The sequence below is a fragment of the Ciconia boyciana genome, chromosome 16 (genome assembly GCF_034638445.1).
Source record: "Ciconia boyciana chromosome 16, ASM3463844v1, whole genome shotgun sequence".
NCBI lineage: Eukaryota > Metazoa > Chordata > Aves > Ciconiiformes > Ciconiidae > Ciconia > Ciconia boyciana.
In genome coordinates, this window is record NC_132949.1 from 7415009 (window position 1) to 7440503 (window position 25495).

The window sequence follows — 25495 nt, forward strand, 5'->3', positions numbered from 1 at the left end:
CTTGTAATGGAAAAATACCACGGCTGTCGTAACCAGTAACACTTTCAAAAGCACTTGACTCCCAAGTCACCCAGGTGCTTTTGACAATGTTGCCCCAGGTTGCTATAGGAACCCTAACAGTTTTCCCATCTGACTCCTCCATTAACGCTGGGATTTATATTTAATTTGTTTTCCTTTTCCTCAGCAAGAAGAGGTGAGGAGCGAGCGCGCGTGCAGGGGGAGGAGATGCTCCTCAGTAGGTGTCTCCTGGCCATGCCAAAACCCGCACTAGGGACCAGAGCCGGTTCTGCTCAGATGCTGCCAGAGCAGCGGTGCAAGCAGAGCCTGATGTGCTGCAGGCAGGGAAGGGCAGAGTCCCACTGCGCTGCGGGAAACCATCCAGGAGGCAGCTGACACCCAGGGTGGCTTTATTATGGGTCTCTCCCGTGTTCCCAGGCTGGCGCGACAGTCTGTCTCCCCCTCGCCTTCCTGGCAGCAGAGGGTCCGAGGGGCTCACGGGCAGAGCATCCCACGCAGCTCCTGGGGCGAGGTGACGGGCAGGGAGCAGGCGAAGTTGCTGCAGAGATAGGCGGTGGCTTTCCTGTCCTTCCTCTCCAGGGACGCAAGGAAAGGCAACTGGCGGTAGAGGAACCCAGCGCTGTCTCCATCTGCTAGCATCAGCACCTGCCAGAGAAGGAGCTGTGAGAGCACAGCCAGCCCCAGCCAGCTGGTCCTTCCTTCCCCGCAGACGTGCCAAGCGCTGGCAGCGTCCCCCAACGCACTCACACAAAGATGGGAGGGGACGGGGAGCCGAGGGGACCCGTGCCAGCCCTCTGCCAGGGTCCCGCAGCGGCCACCTCCCATCGCACCTGCACCGCAAGGAGCCTGCGGTCCACACCATCTCCGGCAGCTTTGCCTCCCTTTTCCTCTCCCAACACCCGGCAGCCGGGGATGAAGCATAGGGATGGGCGCACACCGGCCCCGAGCGGGGCTGCCTGCGCCAGCCGCCTCCCTGGGGACCCCCACCCAGCCGAGGGGCAGCCCCGACCCCAGCCCAGCTGCAGCATCGCCCCTTCCCACCCTGCAGCCCAGCTCCTCCTGCCCTCCAGACGCCTCCCAAGAGCTCGGACACCGGCGAGCAGTGGGTCGGGGGCTCTCCCGGCTGACGCAGCAGCACCAGCCAGGGGTGATAACTGGGCTGCTGTGATAATTAGCTTCTCTGAAAGAGAAAATGTTTGTCAAAGCCTCAGGGCTTGTGGGCTAACCACGGGAAAGGCCAGGAGCTGGCAGGGAGCCTGCTGCCGACACAGACACAAAGGGTGAGCAATGCGCAGACCCTTCCCAGGCCCAAGGCACGGCAGCAGCATCCCGCTGCCGGAGCACATGGCTGTCCCTCGCCTGTGCCCGGCCCCAGCCCCACACATGTAGCCCTTGTGGTGCCCGCCGAGCACTGACATGCTCGCCACATGTTTAGGCTGCTCATGCCACCGCCACCGAGAGACGCCAACACCAAACGCTGCCACCCCGGGTCCCACCACCCCTGCCAGCCACTGAGCAGTGGCACGCACGCCTCCCACCACGGCACTGCTTGCCCAGCATGCGGCATCCTCTGCCACCGGCCCCGGGGCCAGGAGCGAACCCAGCACCCACACCCAGCAGGGACGCCTGTGCAGCCTCCCCTGTGCCTGGCAGGGGCTGCCCTCACCCCCTGTGTCCCCAGGAGGTCACCACGTCCCCAAGCCCTTGCCCTGGATAACAGCTGCTGCAGTCCCACCCTGTCCCGATCGCCCCACATCTCCCCCTTCGCCCCTGCCTTGACCCAGCTCTGGCTCAGCCCATTTCCCTGCCTGCCTCCTGCTCCCCCCCAACCTCCTCCCCCCTCAACCTCCTCCCCCCCGTCGCCTTTGTCTGGAATTAATTCCAGGAGTGATTAATTACCAATTCATGTCCAATCTGAAATTCATTATTCATTTTTCTCACAAGCTCCCTAAGGTCCTCTTGCGGGGCCAGGATGAAGGCTAGCACTCTGCAGCTGAGGAGATAATGGGATCCTTCATAATTACCCTAAAGACCATTAACAGGGCAGGAATCTATACCAGGAGCCAGGATCCAGCCCTGGAGCAGGGATCCAACCCTCTCTGCTCCTGGCACCGGCACCGCCAGAGGAACAGCCGCTGGCATCGCCCTTGGAGCACTTGCATCCCCGCAGCAGCGGCTGCTGCCTGCAGCAAAGTGCTCCTCCAGGCACGGGGTCCATTTAAACCTGTGACCTCAATGCCGTTTTGTCATTGGCATCTCGTTACAGCAAGGATTTCAATGTGAGGCTTGTAAGGAATTAATTACTGGAACGACCTAATTAATTGTGTTCCTGCAGACGAGCCTAGCCCCCACCGCCCTGCTGGCACCATGGGACTGGGGGTGGCAGGGGACACGGCAGTGACATTTCCCCAACTCCTTGGCAAAGCCAATTCCCAAAGCTACCGCGTCCCTGGAGTGGATGACCTGGGGCAGCTCTGCCTTCTCCGTGCGATGCAGCAGAGAAAGAGGGATGGCTGCTGGGAGGCAGCAGGCTGCTCCCGAAGGCAGCGTGGCCCTCTGAGCAGTGGGATTCTCCTCCCTTCTCTCCATCACCTCTGCAAGGCGAGGAGCCATCGCTACTGCCAGAGATCAGGCTGTCCGTGGGGAATGAGCATGGCACCGGGGAAGCCCCCGTGGGGCTGCGCTCCTCTGAGGAGAGAGCCTTCTCGGCAAGAGATGCTCCTGCCACGTTCCTTCTTCCAGGAAACAAACTCAGGCTGCCGAACGGGACGGTTCCTGATCCATCCCACCATCACAACATGAGGCACACACAAGGGCAGGCACGCCCAGACCCCCGCCCTGCCTGCTGCCAGCCTCCAGCTGCAGTCCCCCTGCACCCCTCCACGCGCAGCCCCCCTGCACGCAGCCCAGGCGGGCGCCGCTGTCCTCGGGCAGCTCCCGAGCACCCCGTGGCTTCGCTCCCCCATGGAAATATCCATCCAGAGCACCCAGCCCTCCTCTTCCTCCATGTTCTGAGGAAGGCAACAGCCTGGGGAACATGGACCTGCCCCTGGGGAGCAAGCATCCCCACCAGCCAGGCTTGTTACCAGCTTCGCAGGAGGGAACCAAGCTGCACAGGAGGAGAGGGAATGGCTGCGCTATTTGCTCTGCTCAGGACCCCGAAGCTGCCGGCTGCGTACCCCCCCCAGGGCCTGCGTGGACTCAGGGGACCAACAGCTGAACCAGCTGCAGGGAGAGGGAGAGGGTTATTAGCAGCGGCGCTGGGCTCCCCGCTGCCACCACGTCCCTTCCCATCCCTGCAAACTGGGTCACCCACTGTAATCCTTCAAAGGGAGAGGGGAAGAGCGCGGGAGCAGAGTCCTCACACGGAGCATGGGGACTAGCATGGCCAAGGGTGACAGGAGATGGCAGAAGAAGGACAGAGAGCTGCGTCCCCAACCTACGCTCCTGGGCAGAAGTTGTGACCGTCCCCCAACACCGGTGTTAAACATTGCTGGGCACATAGGCAGAGGGTCAGGGACAAAAGCCTCCATGGGCTGAGCTAATGTGAGGACAGCACAGAATCCTGTGGTGATGGCTCAGCCCTGCTCAGTTCACCCTAGCCAGGGTTATAGAGGGAAACCGGTGCTTTGGCCCCAGTGCCAGCTCCCCACGTGCTGCAGCTCAGCACGCCAGTCCCCGGCACCAGGACCCCAACAGGCGGGGATGAATCTGGTCCAGAGGCTGAAATGCTGAGCCCCCTCGCCCGCAGCCCAGGCCTGCTTCCCTCGGCTCGACAGCCTTGCCAAGGCATGAGCCATTGTCCCCAGGGCAGGGACGCTGCCCGCTGAACGTGATGGGCACCAGCTGCTGCACTGCCCTTCCCTGCCAGCTCCACGGGCAGCAAACAGCTCCATCCCCACGGCAGCACGGCCCCTCCGTGGGATGTGCCGAGTGAGGCACCTCTGAGCGGCGATGCAGACGAGCAGAGTGAGGCGGTAACCCCAGCGCACAGCGACAGCACAGCTGGGGGCTGGGGGCAAAGCTTTTGGGAAAAGCCAGCCCCTCCCAGCCAGGCGTACCCACACCCACAACACAGCCGGAGCAAGGTACCAACCTGCCGCTTCCCCAGGACGCAAGGGTGGCTCCAGGCAGGTGACCCAGACGCTGGCTGGATCTGCACCGGGCATGACACACCCGCACCGGAACGAAAGTTTTTCCCTTGGGAGAGCAGCGCCAGGGATGCTGGGCTCAGGCTGAGAGCAGCGTAAGCAGCCAGCAGCAACAGCAGCCGCTGCTGTAGCCGCTCCCTGGGCTGTGCTGCCAGCACTCTGTGCCAGGGAGAGGGGTGCGGGGGCTCAGCCGTGGCCCTGCCGGCTGCGCTTACGAATACGGAAAAGATAGGATGCTTCCCAGAAGGGGACAGGACAGAAGAGGAGGAGGATGGATGCTACAGCCACACTGGGAGAAAGGATGAAGGCATCAGCAATGCAGGCGGCAGCAGGGAGCGTGACGGCAGCTGGCGGGGACCGGCTGCGCAGGGGGCCAGGGGAGGGCTGGCAGGGCTGGCAGGGCGGGCAGGCAGGGCTGGCACCTCTACCTTGTTTGGGCTGAAGACGGAGTGGACGCAGCGCAGCATCTCTTTCGTGTCTTCTCCTTGGGGGTCCCCACAGATAACGACCTGTCCGGGGAGAGCGTGGGTGGCAGGAGGGAGAAAGCAGAGAGCTGTGACTGCACCCACACCACCACTGGGCCCCCTCCCTGCAGCAGGTCCTGTAGGGGACACGTGAGCCCCAGCCCGTACCTGTTTGAGGGTGTGATGGAAGACAGCGGTGGCCCGGGCCATCTCTGGCAGGGCTATCGGGATCTTCTGCAGCCTCTCTGAGAAGGCAGCCAAGACCTGCCCAGCTTTTTCCACCCACTCCGTATGGCCAGAGTAACAAGCTGCTCGGAGCAGGTTTGTGACAGTGACAGAGTTGGCGGTGGGCTCTGCTCCATCTTGGTCTGCAGGGGAGAACAGCTCCTCCATCAGCCCAATGCCTCACCCCCCCAACAGCCTGGTCCCCCAGCCAGGCATCACCCCTGCCCTCCCTAAACTGCCCCACACCATAACCCATGCAGAGCATGGCCATGCCCCGAGCTCACCATCCTTCAGGCGCAGGAGCAGAGAGGGATCACCAGCCTCGCTGGAGAAATACGCAAAGCCTTTGGGGTCCCAGAAGAGCTTGTCTTGCATGTGCTGGAGCTGCAGGGCCCACTCCAGCCAGCCCTGCTCCAGCGAGGCTTCGTACAGGTCAAAGAGAGCCTGGATGACGAAGACATAATCCTCCAGAAAGCCCTGGATGGGCACAGCACTGCAGCAGGAGATGGGAAAGGAGCATCAGGGTCTCTACACTGGCCAGGTGGGAAATGTTCTCCAGCCCAGCAAAGTCCTGCCTACTGGTCTGTGCTACCTGAGGAGATGCCACCTGAGCTCAGTCCAAGATAAGCAGTGGCTGTGCCAAGTCATCACACAGCTCAGCCCCAGGTTTCTGTACGGTCAAGCAGGAGCAGGGGAGGGCAGCGGAAGGCTTCTGCCAGCTCCAAAGATGAGGAATGGAAAAGAATTTGACCTTAATTCCTCCTCACCGTGGGGGGGGGCACTAATCCATCCCAAACTGCACCAGAGGCAGTTCTGCGCAAGGCAAACAGCCTACCTCCCGCCAAGTTCAGGCCTGCCTGGAGGAGAGGAGGACGGGGACTGCCAGGGGCCTGGGCAGCACCTGCGGGGTGGCCAGTCAGTCTGTAGACACTCTCCGTACCACTGCTCACCTCTGCTCCACCGTGTTGTCTTTGCCCCGGTAGCAGCTCCGCAGCAACCTCCCGCTGGTGGGGTCAAAAAGGTGTCTCTGCAGGAAGGCAGCTGCCTGTGCAGCCCGGCTCACGTACTCCTGCTTGGCCAGGGCCGCCCCAGCCTGGGCAAAGCCCGAGATCATCAGCCCTGCAAAGGCACAGGCATGGGGACAGGCTCGGGGGGGCACAAGGAACTGGCGGGGGTGTCACCACCTTTCCTTTAAAGGATGCTCAGCAGGAAGCTCATCTTCCCTGACGTTCAAGGCAGGTCAGGGCTCAGTCATCAGCTCTTCTACTCAGTTCAAATGACTAAGAAAGTCACTTACTGTCACCAAAGAGAAGGGCAGAGCGCTGCAAGGCCAGCAAGAGCTAAGCCTTCACTTGCAGGCAGAAACAGGGCTTAAGAGAGTCTTCGTTTGCAGGACTCCAGCTCACACCAGCTCCAGACCCAGCTACCCAGGCATTTACTGCTGGGAACAGTGCCTGGGGTACTGCAGTTACTACCTGCTGTAGGACACCCGGACAGACAGACACAGAGCTGTGGTCCCCCCACTAATGCAGCAGTGGAGATGGGCTCTGTGCCCTGCCTGGGTCCTGAATCCCCAACTCAGTCCCCTTCCCCAGAGCCCAACCGGGGGAGCCAGGCTGAGCCAGGGGAAGAGTTTTGCTGCTCTCTACTGGCAACAGGGGAGGAAAATAAAGCCAGAGCAATATCCCGATGCTCGGCAGCCCCACGGCTTGCAGGTGTGGGGCTGCTTCCCCCAGCCGCTCCCACAGCCCCAGATCCCAGCCCACCCACCACCTCCATGGGTGGCTGTGCAGTCCCAGCAGGACTCTTGGCTACAAGCCCCCAAAAACGTGCTGGCCCCGGGCAGCCACAGAGGGGCCCAGCCAGGGCACACACCCCCCGAGCTGAGCCGCCTCTCACCGTTCCACGCTGCCAGCATCTTGGTGTCCAAGTGTGGCCTCGGCCGCTGTGCCCGGGCTGTGGACAGCCTCTGCCGGCCCTCCCGCAACAGGGCACCCAGCCGCCCCGGCTCCAGCCCGAACCGGGCTGCCGTCAGCTCCGGGGAGCATCGGACAATAAGGACGTTCTTGCCCTTCAGCTCCTGATGAGGGTCCTGAAAGGAAAGTCCCGTCCTATGAACACCACCGGGCTGAGGAGGGGTTGGACCCCGCATGCTTTGGGGCTGCTCTGCCATCCCTCCATGCCCAGGGGTGCGGGTCCCCCACCGATGCTCCCAGTACCGGGCAGGTCTTTGCTCTCCCTCACCTTCATGGGGCTCACGTTGCCGGTCTCCTTCACTCCGTAGTGGTGCATGAAGACATCTCCCAGGGTCGTACCCTCTGTGGCCCCCTCAACAGGGTCCGGAAGGAAAGCCCGGATTTCCTCGGCTGCCCACACACAGAAAGCTCCTTCTCGCTTCTCTCTGGATGTGGTGGTTGGGTACGAATCTGCATCTTCTGCACTGTAGAAACCTCCTGCCTGGGAAAAGAGCAACAGAGAGACTCTCCAGCTACCAGGAGAGCACCATCAGCCAGTTTTCCATCAGTGCTGGGCTGGCAGTCCGGCCAGCGAGCCGCAGCAGTGCCCCAGACTGAGCTCAGCTGGGAAGGGAAGGAGGGAAAAGCAGCTCCAAGCCACGTCCCAAGGCAGGGTAAGCAGCTCCCTTTGGCCCAGCTCAGGGAACAACTTACCTGGTCACTCAGGTCCCGCGAGACGTAGAGCAGAATATCTTGGGCGACATCGGCAAAGAATTCATCGCCAGAGATCTGCGGGAGGCACAAGGTGGAAGTCAATGTTACAAGGGGCAGAGGGGAGGCAAGAGACACAGCGAGATATAATAAGTGATTCTGATTTAAAGAGCTGGCAAAGTGGGGGAAACACATTTGAACGTCCACCGATTTTAAACATGGGATGGATTCAGAGTAAGATCTCTGATAGAAATCTACGGGCACTGGAAAGCAACCCTGGAGTTACACCAAGGTCAGAGGCAGCAGCACGTGTTTGTTGACTCTTGCGAAGACCAGCAGAAGGCTGTTCCCTCCCCCATTATGCTCAAAACCCTGGGGCTAAGCTGACACGGATTTCTCCAGCATTCCTGCTGCCCAGGATGAAGACCCAGGATTCGTTCCATCCTGCCCAGATGAAGACCAGCAGATCTTAAAGGGGAGCATGGGACTGCTCCATGCCCACGGGATGGGCAGCACCTTGGGGAACTGCTTGGGGAAGGCTTTGAAGCTGCTCCCCAAACCAAGCCAGCCCTCCCCAGCCAGCACGCAGCATGCCAGGTGAGCCCCCCTCCAGAGGGATGCCATGGCTGTACCTGAAACGCTCTGCTGTACATGGCTGCCAGCTGCCCCTGGTCGTACAGCATCTTCTCAAAGTGAGGGACATGCCAGTGCTGGTCAGTTGAGTAGCGGTGAAACCCCTGCAAAGACCAAGTAGACAAGTCTCCACCCAACGCCTCCACCCCGTGCCTCCTGGGCATGCCAGGGGTTTACCCCCGAGGCTTTCCTCCTACCTGACCGATGTGGTCATGGATGCCCCCATGGGCCATCATCTTGAGGGTATGCAGAGCCATCTGCAGTGCCCGGGCACCTTCTGGAGTTGTTCGGTGCAGGGCCCAGTACGTGAAGAGGAAATTCAAATTCACTGAAATACAGGGAGAAAGTGGGAGGCTGTGAGGTGGGCTCTGCCCCCCGGTGCTGCCTGCCCCACGGTGGGGCTCAGCAGCAGAGGCCAGACTGACCTGGGGTGGGGAACTTGGGGGATTCGGAAAAGCCACCGTAGTCCTCATCATAGGATCTAGAGAGCTGCTGGAAACAGGTGGCCATCACCTCTTTGGATGGTGGGGGTGACTCCTGGCCCCGCACACGGATCTCGGACCTGTGTAGCAACGCTTCCAGGATCTTCTGGCTGTTCTCCAACAGGGCATCTTTGTTCTCCTTCCACTAAGATGCAGACTGAGAAAGTCAGTTCTTCCATTTTTTATCTCTCTTCTTTCTGCTTCCTGCATTGCACCAGTCCAAACTGCACCTTCAGTTCTCAGTCCCCCTCCCCAGATTGGTTCCAATCCATCTCTAACCCAGCCAAAGCTCTGATGTTCTCTGGGCTACTGTTTCTCATGACTGTATCTCTTAACTCAGTCACCCATCAAGCCCAAACCAATTTCCCTGCGGCCCTGTCGGTTGAGCACTGCCTGCTACACCACTCCTGCTCCATACCTGCTCTGCGATTCGGAGCAGCACAGTCCGAAAGCCAATACGATGAACTCCATCGTCAGGAGGGAAGTATGTCCCCCCTACAAAGGGCTTGAGGTCTGGAGTCAGCCAGACGCTCATCGGCCAGCCACCTCCACCACTGGTTGCCTGAAAGACAAATCACGGGTGCACCAAGGTCACGCAAGAGGCACCCTCTGCTCTGTACCCCTCTGGCACATGCATGTGCCTCACTTGAGGACAGATGTGTGCTCCTCTCCATCCTTGTGATGATCACAAGGCCCCATTCAGACCACCCCACATACTGGTTCTTCTTGCCTAAGGAACATGACCATGAACCTCATCTTGAGACAGTCAAAGCCTCCCGAGCCCTGCCCGTGCCTCCCTTACCTGCACGAAGGTCATGTACACTTTGTCCACATCTGGCCGCTCCTCACGATCCACTTTGATGCACACAAAGTTCTTGTTCATAATCTCCCCGATCTCCTTGTTCTTGAAGGACTCCTCCTCCATCACATGGCACCAGTGGCAGGTGGAGTAGCCAACTGAAAACAAGCTCAGGCGAGTGAGAAAAGGCCCTTTGCAGGGAGCAGGACACATGTTATGGAAGATCGCTCAGAGGTGGGACGCCCTGCCATGGGGAACAGCTGCTGCCCCCTGGAGAAGAGGTGGAGGAGAAAGGCCTCCTGCAAGCATGGAGGCTTGTAGGGCCTCCCGGGCTCTCCAGCTCTTACTCCTTAAATCTGGCCAAGGACCCTGGTAGCCAGGAAGGCCCCTGGATGCAGCCCATCTTCAGCAAGAGCTGTTAATGCCATCTCTTGCTGGCAGAGAATTAGTGCCCAGTGTCCATCCTTAGCTATGCAGCTATTCACAACCAGCTCAGGACCCAGCCCAGCTTATCTGGTCATCTACTGAACAACAAACACATGGGAACATGAAATATGTCTTGTTTCTGGTTACCTGACAGGAATATCAGCTTGTTTTCTTTCTTTGCTTTATCAAAGGCTTCCTGACCCCAAGGATACCTGCAGAGGGAAGACAAGAAAGGAGCTTCAGGGGTCACTGCTGCTAGGATTCATGGGCTCCTCTAAAGCTGCCTGAGAAGCCGCTGCCTGGCGGAGGGCGGACAGGACGGCCGGGGGCACGGCTGGCTCAGGAGCGTGGACCCTGAGCCCGTGGGGAGCTGGACAGGAGGCCACACTGCTTCACCTGCCATCAATTCCATGGCAGTGAGTCCCTCAGCCCCACAGGCGCAAGGAGAGGAGGAGGGAGAAAGGCACCGGTCGCTCTTACCAATCCACGGGGTTGTGAGCGTGCTGCAGGAGGTAGGGGGACTTCTCGTTAATCAGGCGGTTGGTGTGACGAGGGATGCTGGGGGGGCTGGTTGTCCCCGCCGTGGCCATGGTCACGCTCCCTGTTAGAAACGTGTACCTGCGACGCCAAACAGGCTCATCACTTCCTTGCTCACCACAGCAAAGCACAGCCCCTGGAGAGAGCCGCAACGCCCCAGACCAGCACCACCTTCACCTCCTGCGGGTGCCCCGCGCAGCCCCGGGACGGCGTGCTGCTCCCCGCTATTCGCTCCCCGCGCCACGGGAACCGCTCTCAGCCCCAGGGCTGGGCGGCTCCGCTGGGGCTCGGTCCACCTCCATCCCCCCCAGGACCCTACGAAGTCCTCCCCACTCGCCGGAGGCTCAGGCGAGGTTGTTCTCCTCCGGCTCGGCACAGGCATGGCCCGGGGACTGCCATCCCCAGGGCCCCCTCCCCTCCAGCCCCCAGCCCACCACCAGCATCCTTTGGGGGCACAGGCACCCGGCGGCCACGGGTAAGGAGCAGCACCTGCGGGATTTGACCTGTGTGTCCTCAGAGAGGAAAATCCCCTCCCGTGGGCGCACGGGGAGGTGTGGGGCAGGGTGCGGGCAGGGCGCGGGCAGGACGGCAGAGGCTCTTCATGGCGAGGGGAGCGAGGGACAGGAGGGGACCAGAGAGGGACAGGAGGGGACTCCTGCTGCTGGGCGGGATGCAGGGCTGGGGCGCAGGAGGGGGTGCGAGAGGGGTGCAGGAAGGGGGTGCAGGGAGTGTGTAAAGTCATGCTGGGGGTATAGGGATGCAGGGAGGATTTAGGAGAACGCAGGAGGGATGCAGGGAGGACGCAGAGGGATGCGGAGGAATGCAGGGAGGATGTTGGGGAACACAGGAGAGGTGTAAGGGTGCAGAAAGGATTTAGGAGGGATTCAGGAGGGTGCAGGGGGGATTTAGGGGAGATGCGGGAGGGGTACAGGGCGTTGCAAGGATGCAGGAGAATTCGGGGGGATATGGGAGGTGCGGGGAGGACGCGGGGGATATGGCAGGGGTGCAGGGGTGCAGGGAGGATTCAGGGGGTGGAGGGGGAGGCAGCGATGACGCAGAAGGGCTGCCAGCTGCCGCAGCGATCGCTGCCCCCCGCCCTGCCGGGGCGCAGCCGGGGCCGCACCCGCCCGCCCCCGGGGCCGCACCCGCCCCTCCCGGCGCCCCCCGCCCGGCCCCACCCGGTACCTGCGGGCCCGGCGCAGCGGCGCCGCGAACATGGCGGCGGGGCGGGGCTGCCGCCGCTCCCCGTGACCGGCCCGAGCCTCCGGGGCGGCACCGCCGCGGCCTGGCCCCTTCCCTCCCCCCCCGGCCCGGCCCCCGCGCTGGGCCCTGCCCGCCCCGGCTGCCCGCCCTCGCTGCCGCCCGGGAGCCGCACACCGCGTCCGTCAGAGCATTTTATTTTCTCACAGGCAGCCCGGAGCCGCCGCTCTCCAGCAGCGCCGAAGCCCCGGCGCTGCCCGCCGCCCCCCTAGGCCCGGAGCGGGCGAGAGGGCGGCTGCCCCCGCGGGGGCCCTGCCCGCCCTTGCCCGCAGCTCCTTCTGGAGGGTCCGGGGGGCTGAGGGGGGCAGCGAGCGGGAAGGGGGCGAGGCGGGGGGGGGCGACGGGAGAGGGGCGGGGAGCGACAGCCAGGGGAGCGCGAACCGGCCGGGGACCCCGGCGTGGGGCAGCACCTGCCCGGGGAGAGGAGCGCGGTGGGGCGGGGCGGGGGGCGGGGAGGGGAACCCCAGCTCCCCCCGGCCCCAGCGCTGCCCCAGCTCCCCCCAGCCGCGGGGGCAAAGCCCCCAACGCCGGGGGACCCATCCGGCAGCGAGAGCCCCTGCGCCAGCCCAGCCCGCAGCCCCGCAGCCCCCCACAGCACAGCCCTTAGGCCGGGCCCCGCCGTGGCCTCTGCACCGCCCTCGGCAGCAGCTCCGGCCTTCGCAGGGGAAGCGGGTCCCCTCCCGCCTGCCAAGCGCAGGGGGTCACGCTGGCTGCCCCCCGGCCGGCGGGCACAGGGCGGGGGCTGGCGTGGGGGGCACCCTCCTTGCAGCTAGCAAACCGCTGGCCCCCCCAAGGTCTTGGCGGGAGGAAAGGCCGGGGGCATTTGTAACAGCCGGGGAAGGGGCGAGAGTCTGCACCTCCAGAGGATTCAGAGGAAGGGGTTGAGCCCCCCCGGAGCGGACGGCGGGGCCGGGGGGCCGCTCAGCGGCAGTAAAGGCTGCGGCAAGTTGCTGGGGAGCTCGGGGAAGGTGCCGGCCTGAGGGAAGGCACTGGCGGAGGCAGGGAGGGCGGTGGCGGCGGCGGGGACGCTGCTGAGGGGCAGCGGCAGGGACGCGCTGTAGGTCATGGAGTTGGCAGGGAGGCCCGCGGGCAGGCTGGGCACCGGCGAGCTGGTCCGCATCTGGTTGAGCGTCGGCTTGGGCTGCTCGGCGAGGCTGAAGGGGTTGGTGGGGGACGGCGTGCTCAGACCTAGCAAGGAGAGGACGGGACGTGTCAGGGCAGCCGTGCCATCCCCAGCCCTCCTCCGCCTCCTCTTCCTCCCCCAAACACCCCTCTGCCCAGCCCAGGGAAGCCCCCGGCCGGCAGCCCGCACCGCGGCACCAGCACCTACCCGAGAGAAAGGGGTTGCGCGTCTTGGAGGCCGGTGCCGGCGCAACCAGGGAGTCCAGGTTGACCAGGGAGGAGGCGGCAGGGCCGAGGAAGGCCTCGGGGGTTTTACAGTCCTTCCGCTCCTTGCCGGATTCGGGCAGGGAGTCGGCCAGGTTGGCAAGGTCAAAGCTCTTCGCCCCGTCCTGCCTGGCGCTGGGGAACAGGTCGCCAAAGGGGTCCAGCTCTGGGGCAGGGAGGGAGACAAGCACGTGAGCCAGCGGGGAGACACCGAGGGTGACAGTGTCCCCCATCACTGCACGGCGCGGCTAATGGCACATCACACCCCAGGTCACAGCTCAACGTGGTGGGACTGAGGCTGCGGCACGGCGTGCCCGAGCACCGCAGAAGGCAGCAGGTTTGGGGACATGGGTGCACACAGCGAACAGAGCTGCCCCCTCGGCTACGGGGCAGCCCAAGCCCATGGCACGCGCGGTTGCAGGTGGGAACGAGCTTTGGCCACGCCAGCACGCAGCCACGCACAGGCCAGCCAGCCCTGGAGCTGCCTCCCTGCAATGGGCAGGGACGGGTCACCGTCCCCCCCTGCCCAAATCGGCCCCTGCCCACTCCCCCGGCTCTTACCGACGGGGCTGTTGGACTTGGCCGAGGAGGGTGGCTGCGAGGGCTCCTGCTCCAGCGGCTCGGCTGGCTCGGGCGGCTTTGCAAACAGGTCGAAAGCGTCCCCCCCTGGAGCTGGGGGGAAGAGGTGAGACTCAAGGAGGGGAGCAAGCAGGGAGGTGAGAGGCGGGAGATGTACGGGCAGGAGAGAGGCAGGGGCGGCTGCCTGCAAGGAGACAGAGAAGAGGGCGTGCGGTGGGGGGGCACGGGGCTGGGGGTTGGGAACGTGCACTGGCCTGGGGGGGGCTAAGATGAGCCAGACCACGGGAGCTCATTGCAGACCAAGGCAGCCCCCACACTGCTTGCAGTCTTCCCCCTGCAGCAGGCAGGTCCCTTTCCCAGCCCCAGCAGGAACAGGTGGAGGGGAGAGGTCTGCAGGAATGCTTTAACAACCAGCACTGGCCCCCAGGCCAGGTTCTGCTCTCCTACCCCGGGACCAAAACTGAGGGCAGCACACGCGAGACCTCTGTGGGGCCAGAAGAAGCACCGAGGAGGAACCGAGAGTGGCATTAAGCTCTGAAACACAGGATGCTCCTACAACCGCTTCCCCATCTGCAATGCAGCACCTGCGAGCAGCAACCGTCCTGTCCCGGCAGGGTGTGTGGGGCTGGTTTGGGTTGTTCTTCAACAAACAGATATCACTGGGGGGACACACACTGTCACCCCGCTGCTGGAGCGGTGCGGCAGCTGCTATCCACTCCCACGGGAGGGCTCCGTTAAGTGTGCCATGTTAATTAAAGCAGCCTATTCTGTTCAAAGATAAAGCCTAAAAGTCCCTTGAAGTCTTCAGGATGCCAAGGGGCGAGCGGAGGTCCCGCTGCAGGACAGGAGAGTGGGAGGGGGTGTTTGCAGAGCTGGCTGTGGGAGGAAGGGGGGAGCACCCCGGGATGCCCACTCGCAGGAGGGCAGCGATGGCCAACACTGCCCGCAGTCCCCAGCAAAGCCAAAACGCCAATCGAGCCTCTTACCAGGGTTAGGAGTTTGCTCGGCCACAGCGGCCCAAGGGTCGGCAGCTGGCGTAGAACCAGAGACCTGGGTGGGGGGGGATGCCGTCACCCAGGGGTCCGCAGGAGGGAAGCCAGAAGACAAGGGTGCCTTCCCCCAAGGGTCAGAGGCTGCAGTGGTGCCAGGGGGGAAATCCCAGGGCCCAGCAGAGGTTTGCTGGGACGAGGCGCTCGCTTGGGAGAGGGTCTCTCCGCCGGCAGCCGGGACCGGCACCCAGGGGTCAGCCGCACCGGCCCAGGCAGAGGCCGTCGGCTCTGCTTTGGGTTTCATATCTGAAAGAAGAAGGGAAGTTGTGGAAGAGGCGAATGGTGCAGGGCATGGAGGGATGCTGAGTGGCAGGGATGTGCCCGGGGGACCACGGCTCCCAGCAGTACCACCCGGGAGTGCGACAGACGGGGCAGTGGAGGAGGAGAAGCAAGAGCTCCGTACTGTTGAGCTCCTAGGGACTGGGGAGGGAGAGAGGCAAGGGAGAGGTTTCTGCCACTGTCCCAAGCTTTGGTAGCCTGTGAGTTGCCCCCACCTGGCATATCCCATGGGTCGGCAGACGTGTGGCTGGAGGGGGCTGGCGCCGGCCCGAATATATCTGCCAGCTCCAGGATAGAGGACTGCAAACAGAAAGGGAATAAAGAGGTGAGGGAAGCCCAGGGCAGGCCTGTGGGATTGCTGCAGAGCCCCAGGCTGGCTGTGGGGCCATCCAGGCCTCCAGTGCTGTACCTGGCTTTTCTTCATCTTATCTTCTTCCTCCTCTTCCTCCCTGCCCTGGGCAGTCTCCTCCATGGCTCTCTGCAGCAGGGAGTTCTCCCCTTGCCAAGCCCTCACCTCCTGCGGGGACAAGGGACGAGGCCCATGAGCTCAGCGACCCTGCAGCCAGCACCTTTACCAGGAGACAGACCCAGCACAGGAGCTGCCACCGCATCCCCGAAAAGTACCAGCATCCGAGCAGACAGCTCCTCTGGGGCCAAGCCCGCCAGGAGAGCGCTCAGCAGACAGCCCGGAGCAGCGAAAGCAAAGCGAGTGCCGGAGCAAGGCGGTGTTTTGGACTCCGGTGCCCCAGAGAGAAGCCCAAGTGCAAGGAGAGAGGAGCGCCCAGGGCTCAGGTACCTTCTCATGCTCCTCTTTGCTCAGCGCGAGCGCTAGCTGCAATTGCCTTTCTTCATCTGTACTGGAAATTGGAGGAAGTGGCTTCTGCCAATAGAGGAAATTGGGTGACATTTCAGCTTGCCCTCAGTTTGCAGGACTGCTCAGAGGTCCCTGTCCTCGCCACCGCCTCTCCTGCGGCCCCTCACCTGCCTACACAGCATCTCTGTGCCCATCCAGCTGGCTTTGCCTGCAGACCCCCAGCCTGGTGTCCCTACACCCTCAAACTGGCTCCCGCTCGGGCTCCCCTGCAGCCACTGCCCCAGCTCCTTCCCCTACCCCATCACCTGCCTCTGCATCTAGGCTGGGACGACCCTAAGTTAGGCAGCCAGCGTCTCCCCTGGGAGGTTTTCAGGGACTCCGATGCAGTCAGCGGAGAAGAGGGGATTGATTAGGTGTCCTCTCGCCCCAGCAGCCTGCTGGGGAGGAGGGGTTGTGATGCCGACCGGCCTCGGTTCAGGAATTCTGCCTGGCCCCACTCTGCTGGGGGAAAAGCGCCCAGACCTGAGGCAGATTTTGGAAACAGACTGTCCCCGTACTGCCATGGCAGCCCTGATTACCACCCTGTGATGCTTGTCCAGCAGCGTGGGACAAGCTGGGGCTGGGAATGGGGACCCTGGTGGGGGTGCACGTGTGTGTATGCCTGTACAAGTGTATGCGAGCGTGCACACGTGTGCACAGCCCAGATGGACTCCAACAGGCAACGCTTTCAAGAGCAAGTTCCTACAGTGCTCATCGCAGCAGCGTGTGGAAGCTATAAATACTCCAATTCCAGGACAAAAATAGGGATATACATTCTGCTCTGTCTCCAAAAGAGCCTCCATTGGGCAGGGAAGACGGGCAGCAGCAAGCGCCATCTCCAAAGCGTGTCCCCTGCCCCGGCAGGACCAAGCTCAGGGTGCTTGGTGCCAACCCCGGGGAGACGCCCGCCGGCCCGGGCACACAGCCTCTTGGTCACCCCGTCCCTCTGACTTTGTGTGCCCAGCCATACCCACGTGCTCCGTGCCAGCCGGTGACAATCTCAACCGGTGCACGAATAAGCCGTCCCTGGTGGAAAAGGGGCCGTGGCCAGCAGATAGGAGAGGGGACAGCCCTGGGGGAGGCTTCACGGTTGGGGACAGCAGCTTGCTTGCTGCCCACATCCCTGCTCGGCTCCTCCTGGTGCTGTTTTCCAGTGCTCCTTCTAGCCCGGTTTGAAAGGACCAGCCAGTGGGAGGGAGCACCTAGCCCCATCAAGCCCTGCACAGCCCTGGGGATGCTGCTGGCCCCCCACCCACCATGCAAACCACAGCACTGGGCAAGGCATCACCTCCTAAAACCTCTGCGGGAAGGCAAGAGAAATGGGGGAGCTTAGACCAGAAGCCCTCGGTGGAATAGGGCAGCCAGGTTTGGGGGGGTCACAGCGAATCCAGAAGACGTCCCACAGTTCACCCTGCGGTCTGGAAGGCTGGATGGGTCTCAGCCTGGTGCTGTCCTCACTGGTACAAGGATGGGGAGCAGGGACAGCCTGTGCCTCCATCTGCCTGCTGGCGATTTTGGATGCCAGGCACAGTGCGACCAGCCTGGTGCGGTTGCAGGTGCATGCACTGACCTCGGGCAGCCCCCAAAATCCTCTCTCCTCCCAGGGAAATGACCCACCATGCCCACAGACAAGGCAAGGTGCAGGGAGATGCCCAGCCTCGCGTGCCCCAGGGCGGGTAGAGCCACCCTACCTTCTCCGCCTCCTCCCGACTCATGGCCAGCGCAAGCTGCAGCTGCAGCTCCTCCTCACCCGTTGTCTGGGGCCTTGCTTGCTCCAGGTCGGAGGCGAACCGTGGGGATGAGGATGATGCTGGGAGACAACAGACGAAAAGGGGAAGAAGCAGCGTCAGGACTGGGGTATTTTGGGGAACACATCAGCAGCCTCCCCCAGGGCCATCCCAAAGCCCGCAGCTCCACAGCGTGGCTTCCCCAGGGGACGTAGCCCCACATTAGAACTCCCTACCACAAACAAGCCATGGGTTTAAGGTTTGGGGCAACACCAGCTGCCACCACTGTTGGGGTTCACCACTGGCCAAGCCATACTTCTGCCTGCGGCACAGGATAGAGTCAGGCTTCACCGCCACCCCTCCAAAAGATGGCAGGGAGCGATGGGCACCAGGCGGGTGCAAACTGAATGCAACGCCTGCCTCTGCCCCACCGCGAGCCCGAGCGAGCCACCAGCCCCACGAGCGAGCCCCCAGGCCCCCGCCAGCAGCACTCACAGTTAAAGGAGGAGGGTGAGCCCCGTGCCCGGCCGTAGTCGTCGCCGTAGGGCGATGCACGGCGGCCATAGGTGACCTGGTGGCTGCCACTGCCCATGCCCTCGAGGGCCATACGCTCCTTCGTCTGCAGTGCATGCGCCCGCTCCTGCTTCAGCCGCTCCTCGTCCTTCAGCAATGCCATCACCTGCTTCACCTTCTCTCGGATGTTGATGCCCTGGTCCTTGCCGTCCCGGTCCACGTACTGGAAGTCCTTCAGCGTCTGGATGGTGTAGAGGTTCTCCCGGCATTGGTGGGTCACCTTCTCAGAGCCGGTTTTGATGAGGTAGTCCAGGAGGGTGAGGGCTTTGTAGACATGACGCCAGTTCTTGCCGCTGTCGTTCAGCCGCCGCCAGATCATGCCCATGACCTCAGCAAAGGCCACCGTGTTGAAGGTGAGGTCGGCAATCTCCGACATCAGGGAGCTGGGGGGTCCCCAGGGATCATTGGAGGTGGCCTCCCGCACCTTGATCTCTGCCTCCGAGTAGTTGTGCACAATGTTTTTCACCTGCCGGCGCAGCGCCGAGGTCGTCATGGCTGTGTGGTGCCGGAGACCCACCGGCAGCGGGCAGAAATGGTGAAGAAGGGATGGGCGCTCACGGCCACAGCCTCACCGGCGCCTGCAGCAGGGAACAGGGACACAGAGACCTCAGCACCGCCCTGACCACTGAGACCCGACCCCAGAGCCCTCGGCTGGCACCTGGGACACTTCTCAAGGTGGAAGTGCCCACCATCGGGGCATCAGGTGCACCACGCCAGGCTGCCACTGCTCGCTAACCCAAAGACACAGAATGCAGGAGGCGCAAGGGGAAAAAATCTCATAGCAAGCCGATACCCAGCACCACGGAGCCACCAAGAGATTTGGCTCTGGATTCAGCAACATTTGGAGGAGATTTTACCCTGCACTTCTGCTTCTAAAAGTAACCACCTGAAAATGGCAGCTCCCTCCTCCAGATCCTGGCTGCCTCAGCCCCACCGTCCCCGCAAAGCTGGTTTCAGGCCTCCCAGCCCTTGCGCCAGCCAGGGGCTCCCCTGTACCCCCAGATGCACTATCTGTGGCCGTATGTGGCCCTGCTCGCCCCAGCCATTGCCCCAAGACTCTCAGTGCTGCCGAGGATGTGTCGTGCAAAACCAAAACCCTGCCGTGAGTCAGAGCCTGCCATGACTTACCGATGCTGGCAGCCACTCAGGTGGGTTTTCCCAGCAAACTCAATAATTTTGCTTCCGCAAGAGGCTGCGGGTACGGAAGCACGTGCTGATGCGGGGTTGCAAATTCGGGGTGCTATCCTCCAGTGCCAGGTAAGTGAGCAGGATGGATAACGCAATCCCCTCTCTCCGAAAACCCCTGAGCTCCTGAGCCTTCTCTACACCCAGATCCAGGGCCAGGGCGGCAGGGGCTGGCTCGGCCGGGAGCTGCCTTGGTACCTTCCCGGTGGTCAGTGCCCACCCTTGGGATGCGCTGCACCCAGTGGGGATGCAAAATCGCGTGGGTCAGTCTGGACCCATCTTCACGTGAGCCCATCACTACTCTGTCCCCTACTGCGGGCTAGTCCTAATCCTCCAGGCTAGTCCTTCTCCCTGCACAGTGGGAAGACACCATTTACCTTCATTTTATCAGAGGGCTAAGCAAAGCCAGGAGGCAGAGGCTGCCTGGAGCTGCCTTGCCCTCAGCAGGGCCGCACCGCAGGGCTGGGGAGCCAGGCTGCTCCCAGAGCTCTCACTGCGGCTGCAACAAAACTCACTGGCAATTTTTCCCTGTCCAAGATAACGCTTGCGGGCAGAGGAATATCTCCCCTATGCAGCAGCGCCTGTGGACAGCGATTACTGGTTTGCATCCCACCACCCACCTCAGGGTGCCAGTACCTCCCTGGACTGTAGCCGCTGCGCCGCGTCCAGCCCTCTCCCGGCTCGGGACACTGCTGTCTCCTGCCAGAGCTGGGCCGGGGCCGTGCTGACGTGCCCACGAGCCACGCACGGCGCCTGCCACGCTCCCGTACAACCCGTGCGACCAGTCCAGCACCTCCTGCTCCCGCGGGCCAGCGGCCGGGCGCCCCACGGCTCCACCAGCAATGTCCCCCGTGAGTCAGAGAGGAGCCTGCCACTGCCGCACTCGCGGGCGGCCAAAGTTTCTCTCGAGACGCTTCCCTGTATCGATTCCCTTTCGCAATGCAGCCCGTCAGCACAGCCTTTGGATCCCACTGGGAGAGCCCGTGGTGCAGACAGCCGCGCCGTTGCCCACCTGGCACGGAGGCAGCTTCGGGACAAGGGCAGCGATGCAGCAAAGTCCTCCAGGACTTGGCTCCATGCTCTGCTTTCCACCAACACTCAGGCAGGAGATAAAGTCACGTTTTCCAAAGGTGCCACCGGCCCAGCAAACACCGGCAAACACCAGCAAACACCAGCACTCCTCCTCCGGGGCAGGATGGTCCCTCCTGCCTCTAGCAGGTCTCCTGGCAGGACAAACCCCAGGTCCAGCATGACAGGCTCCAGCACCACTCGTCCTGGCCGGAGACCCGGTCCCAGCTGGACTTTGCCCACCACGAGATGGCCCAGGAAGTCTGCACGGGAAGAGACGGGAAGCAGGGGCTGCGGCAGGGGTGAGAGGAGCGTGGCCCTGGCTGGAGCGCTGCCAGCAGTGTTAAAAGCAGCAGGGTTTATCGAACACAATATCCCCCCCCGGAATATAAAGGGAGTGAAACAGAAGCTGTGCGGGAGATAAGGCGGCAGCACCCAGCAGCTCAGATGGAATTACTGCAGTGACCTTGAACAAGAGGCTGCCAGGTGGGAGAAGGACACCCGGGTGCGGGGACAGGTCCCCATCGCCCCGCGGCCCGGCGCAGGGGACTGCGGAAGCGAAGCGGGGGGGCGAGGAGGAATAACACGGAGGGGGAGCAGGAGGGGATGGGGGGAAGGGGGAGAGGGCAGAGGGGCCAGAGGAGAGGAGGAGGGAGGCCGGGGGGGATCAAAGCCCCGCTCCATCCCTGATCAGGTGCAGGGCTGCGAGAAGCAGCGCCCGACATGGAGGGAGCGGCAGGGAAAGGCTCCCGGCAGAGCCCTCGGCCGCGCCGCCGGCTCCCGCAGCCCGCCCGGGGGCCGCACCCGCACCCGCCGCGGGGCCCCGGGGCCCCGAGCCCGGCCCAGGAGGCGCCGCGCCACCGAGCTGCCCGCCGGGGCCCGGCATCCCCCGGCCCGCGATGCTCCGGCGTCCAGAACCTTCCTCCTCCTCCTCCTCCTCCTCCGCCCTCCTTCCCCTTCCTTCCCCTTCCTCTTCCTCTTCCTCCTCCTCCTCCCCCCGCCGCCCGGCTGCCGAGGGGCGCGCAGCCCCGCTTACCTGCGCGGAGCGGAGCGCGGCCCCGCCGTGCCGGCGGCCGGTGGGAGCGGGCTGGAGGCGGCCGCAGCCCGCCCGCTGCGCGCCGCCGAGTTGCCGGGCTGGCTGGGCAGGTCCCGGCGGCAGGTCCCGGCTTAACCCCTTCGGGGCCGCCCGAGCCCCGGCCCGGCTCCCGCCCGGGCACCGGCAGAGGCGCTCAGCCCCGTCCCCCCGGCGCGGCGCGGCGCAGCGCGGTGCGGTACCGGCCGCGGGGGATGCGGCGCCGAGCCCCTGCCCCGCCGCATGCGGGAGGCGGGGATGCTGTAAATGCTCAGTCACTGCCCCTCGCTGGCAGCCAGCCAGGCGCTGCTCGCTGCTGCTTGCTTTGCTTTATTTCTTTTTTCCCCCTCCCCCCCCCCAATTATTTTTAGACAGAAATCAACGTCCCCGGGCTCGGAAGCGGCTCCGAGGGATGCCGACCCCCCCCCCATAATGCAGCTCCCTCTCTGGTACCCAAGGCCACGGTTGCAATTTGGGTTCGTTAAAATTTTTTTTCCACGATCTAAATTTGGAGCGGATTCTTCCCCTGCTCTGAACAGCTCCCGGAGCCTGGCTGGGGGAGAGAGGGAGGCATCAGATGACATGACAAAATAAGTCATGTCTCTCAATCGCTTCAATGCCACCCCCTCTCTCCCGGCCTCTGCCTTCCATTTTAATCACTGACAGGCCTTCAAGTATTATGGATATATATAATCTTTTTAATATCACTGACATTTTCCATAATGCAAAGCATCTCCCGTGTGCTGAGATCGTGCCTTCCTGCTGATGCTCCCGCCACACAAAGCGCAGAGCTGAGATTTGTCTTGGCCCAGGCCCCAGCGCTGAAGGTCTGAGGGTCCTGCCTTGGGTGGCAGGGAGAAGGCAGCCGGGAGGCTACGTGCCTCCAGGGGCTTTGCAGATCTCATCAGCCTGACTTTCCCAACAGGCTCTGGCTGCGCAAGCAGAGCGCGCATCTCATCCCACTCCCAGCTGCAGCCTGTGAGAAGAGCACTTCCAGCATCCAAACCATCCTCCAGGTCAACCTGGAGAACATCCCAGCTCAGGCAACCAAGAGGAATGGCTCCCACCGCCCAAGATCCCGGCCTTCCTCTTCCTCTGTTCCCAGTTCACCTATGTCAGACAGCTGAGGCAGCCAGCTTGCCCCTCTTCAGGCATTGGCTTTTCATAAGCAAAGTGAACCTTTCCATGGGGACACAAAACCCCACGAGCTGTGGTAGAGCTGTACAAATGTGGGATTTGCTAGGTGGCCCACAACCCTGCCAGCAAGGCTCTAAAGCTGATTGCCCTCAGCCCTGGCACAAGCTGGCTGCTCACCCAGACCCCCTCTGCCATTGAGAAGCCTCTTTGAATGAGCTGTCACCTTCTGCTTGCAACATTTTCCTAGAATCTCCCTTCCCGGCCTCTCTAATAGTTACGGTGTCTTCAGGCCCCAACTCACGTGATGGGTTTGGTATGCAACTCCCAAGGCCAGGAAGGTCGCTCACCTCAGTTATTTAGCAAACACAACACAAATTATTAACACTAATACAAATAATGCCCACGTCTGGGAGAAGAGAAGGAATACTCTTCTTGCCTGGCTGCTAGGACTTGGCATTATAGGGACTGGAGCACCCATGCATCCTTCAGAGCACGGGGCTGACCAGCCCTGGGGGTCTCTGCTCTAATGACAGAAACCACATCTCACACCAGGCCTGTAACTGAGGGGTACACGTTTCTAAAGGTGTGCTGTGGAAGCCAGTTCTAATTCCACTGCAGTTCCAGTCATGTAACTTCCACAAATCAATGCAAAAGAAAAAAAAAAAAAAAAAGGCAGCTGGCTCAGAGAAAGCTGCAGCAGCCAGACAGCAGAGTATTGCACTTGCTGGCCCAGCACACGCCTTCCTGTGCGCTGCTTGTACCTTGTCCCTTGAGGACATTCTTGTCTAAGGCTGTAAGAGGCACTGGCAATATTTATGACAAAAAAAATTAAGACTGTTCACAGCATTCGGGTTTGCTCTCCTTTGCAGAAGTTCTTATGCCACCCGCCTGCCCTGGGCCACCAGGCTCCTCCTCTAGAAGGGAAGGAGAGACCAGCATGGGACATTCTTCCATGGTACGTGAGTAACATGAAAATCCCATCTACCTATTTTTGTATTAACAAGTTTTCCTGCGAGTAGAGGTATACATGGAGCCTGGTTTCTATAGGCTGGACTGGAGGCACGGATCTTGTGAATGGGCTTTGCCATCTTTTAAGGTAAAGCTACCAAATAAAAGTATTCCTGCCTTTGAGACAATCATGTTGCCTCTATAAAGTGCAGATTCCATCTTGTCTAGAAACAGATGGCTTGAGCTGTTTGAGTTGGGCATATTCACAAGCTGATAATCATCTCGAGGGAGGCAGGAGCTATTGTCAGAGCCTGTGAGACACACCCCAACTTCAGGCCTTTTTCCTTCTAATTCTCAAAATGTTGCTGAAATTCTCACTACAGGAATGCTGAGCAGAGACATTCCCTTTCTGGCTTGGCGGGCACAAACCCACAAGAAGCTCCTGGCTTCCACAGAAGCCAAAGTGCTTCCCCGCACCCCGCTAAGAGAAAGCATCTCGAAACATGAGGGGCCTCACCTGGCCAGCAAAAAAAACAAGCTGCGCTTTGCCGTGGTACTGCCAGGAGCCAAGGGGAAGAATATATCCTCTCCCCAGAGACAGCACACGAGTTAAAATGAGAAAGCAAAAGAAAACAATTCTGCAGAAGGAACAGTTATTTTACACTACGTGCAGCTCCAAGACGCGTGTCAGCGTGGCTGCCAATGTAAAAGAGCACGTGCCTGAGGCACACACGCCTGGTGCAACTGCGCAGCGATGTACAGAATTTGTAACAGCAATGCTCAGCGCGGATATGCATCTGCTGCCTAAGAACCCCAAAGGTATCACAAACCTCAATTAATAATCTACACTGATGTCATTTCTCTACAGGGGCAAAGCCTTTCTGGGGAATGCCGTCCAGCTGCTTTAGCAGGAAGGCAGCACTTTCCTGACATACGCCAGGTCTCTCTCGATGCCAGGTCAGGAGAGACCCTGCACCCAGCTCGCTCTGCCTTGGAGACCTGCTCCGACCCAAGCCCAGCTGCAGAGCATGCAACACTCAGACCTGTGATGCCTCCACAAAAAGCTCCATTCCAGCCGCGATGCACAAGGAAACCCAGACAGAAAGTGGTGATAAGCTCAGATGCACACACAGGCTGACAGAGACAGGACGGGTGGCTCCAACACAAGGCCTAACCACGGTCACAATATTTATGGCATGAATTTCACTCATTTTAATTCAAGAGCGATTAGTCCTGGAAGGGAGCAAGTAAGAGCTGGCTCAGAATGGGGCACGGGTACATTGAGCTGGATGGAAAGTGATGGCAAGCTCAGCACAAGAAATAAACTCAGGTGTGCAAAACCAGGCAGGGTGGCACACCCCTTGGGATACTGTGTTTTCACTGGGATCCTCAATGCCTCAGAGAAGCCTGCTGTCAGCGAATCCCGAGAGGGGACTGGACAAGCAGTCAAGAATATGACCAAAAATGGGATGGATTTTTCTTAGTTACTGTCCCGGTACTTGGGCTCATGAGTACAAGGGACACTCTCTGCTCACTCACCTGCTAGCCAAGCAAGACCGAGAAACAAAGAATAAGACATATCTCACGTTGACTGGTGCTTTTAAATTCTTCTTCCGTAGCAGAAATGCCAGTATTTTCTACTCTTAACGGTTTCTGAGGCTGTGATATTTCTTGCCTTGTCTCTTCTTGGCAACCGATCATCTGTACCAGTAACAGATGATCTAGCAATAGTCTCACATCACAGCATGTCAGAAAAGAGGCAGCCCAGTATTTGTAACCAGTGCATCACTTCAGAAAGAAGAATTTCCACTTGATCTGTGTAAATATGGTTATTTATTTTTTTTTAAAGTAAGTCTATTTCTAGTTACAAAGGGCTTCACTCTCCCACTTCAGAGCACCTTTTTTCTTTAGTTCCTCAAATAAAGAAACCATTTTGCTCACCATTGAATCCAGCAGCCCATAAACCTGCAGCAGAAAT

The 25495-nt window shown here is 61.3% G+C and overlaps 2 protein-coding genes and 1 long non-coding RNA gene across 10 annotated transcripts; 1 reads left to right on the plus strand and 2 right to left on the minus strand.

The window, feature by feature from the left end:
- Window positions 1-350: 350 nt before the first annotated feature.
- SPATA20 (spermatogenesis associated 20) lies at window positions 351-11667 on the minus strand. 3 transcript variants are annotated; one of them, XM_072881232.1, is made up of 16 exons: window positions 11587-11667; window positions 10345-10482; window positions 10012-10076; window positions 9442-9596; window positions 9058-9201; window positions 8583-8784; window positions 8355-8485; window positions 8157-8261; window positions 7528-7602; window positions 7103-7315; window positions 6758-6950; window positions 5809-5977; window positions 5143-5351; window positions 4802-5001; window positions 4598-4678; window positions 351-663 (listed from the first exon to the last, which is right to left on the minus strand). In XM_072881232.1, exons 1-16 carry the CDS (start codon window positions 11616-11618, stop codon window positions 493-495), a joined length of 2283 nt encoding a protein of 760 aa, XP_072737333.1. In that variant the 5' UTR covers window positions 11619-11667; the 3' UTR covers window positions 351-492. The 3 variants fall into 3 exon arrangements, with proteins under 3 accessions (XP_072737333.1, XP_072737335.1, XP_072737336.1); XM_072881234.1 differs by lacking the exon at window positions 11587-11667 and adding an exon at window positions 10891-11356; XM_072881235.1 differs by lacking the exon at window positions 351-663 and adding an exon at window positions 1918-2011.
- Window positions 11668-11782: 115 nt separating this feature from the next.
- EPN3 (epsin 3) lies at window positions 11783-21676 on the minus strand. 6 transcript variants are annotated; one of them, XM_072881663.1, is made up of 11 exons: window positions 21397-21676; window positions 20305-20623; window positions 18030-18685; window positions 17499-17617; window positions 15751-15834; window positions 15364-15471; window positions 15170-15254; window positions 14613-14921; window positions 13609-13719; window positions 12992-13213; window positions 11783-12849 (listed from the first exon to the last, which is right to left on the minus strand). In XM_072881663.1, the coding sequence occupies exons 3-11, from the start codon at window positions 18598-18600 to the stop codon at window positions 12530-12532; spliced, it is 1929 nt and encodes a 642-aa protein (XP_072737764.1). In that variant the 5' UTR covers window positions 18601-18685; window positions 20305-20623; window positions 21397-21676; the 3' UTR covers window positions 11783-12529. The 6 variants fall into 6 exon arrangements, with proteins under 6 accessions (XP_072737764.1, XP_072737763.1, XP_072737766.1 ...); XM_072881662.1 differs by lacking the exon at window positions 20305-20623; XM_072881665.1 differs by lacking the exons at window positions 20305-20623; window positions 21397-21676 and adding an exon at window positions 19670-19690.
- Window positions 20776-25326, plus strand: LOC140660627 (uncharacterized). Its single transcript, XR_012045436.1, has 3 exons — window positions 20776-20846; window positions 23439-23524; window positions 24386-25326. It is a non-coding gene; the product is annotated as an uncharacterized lncRNA (long non-coding RNA).
- Window positions 25327-25495: the final 169 nt, after the last annotated feature.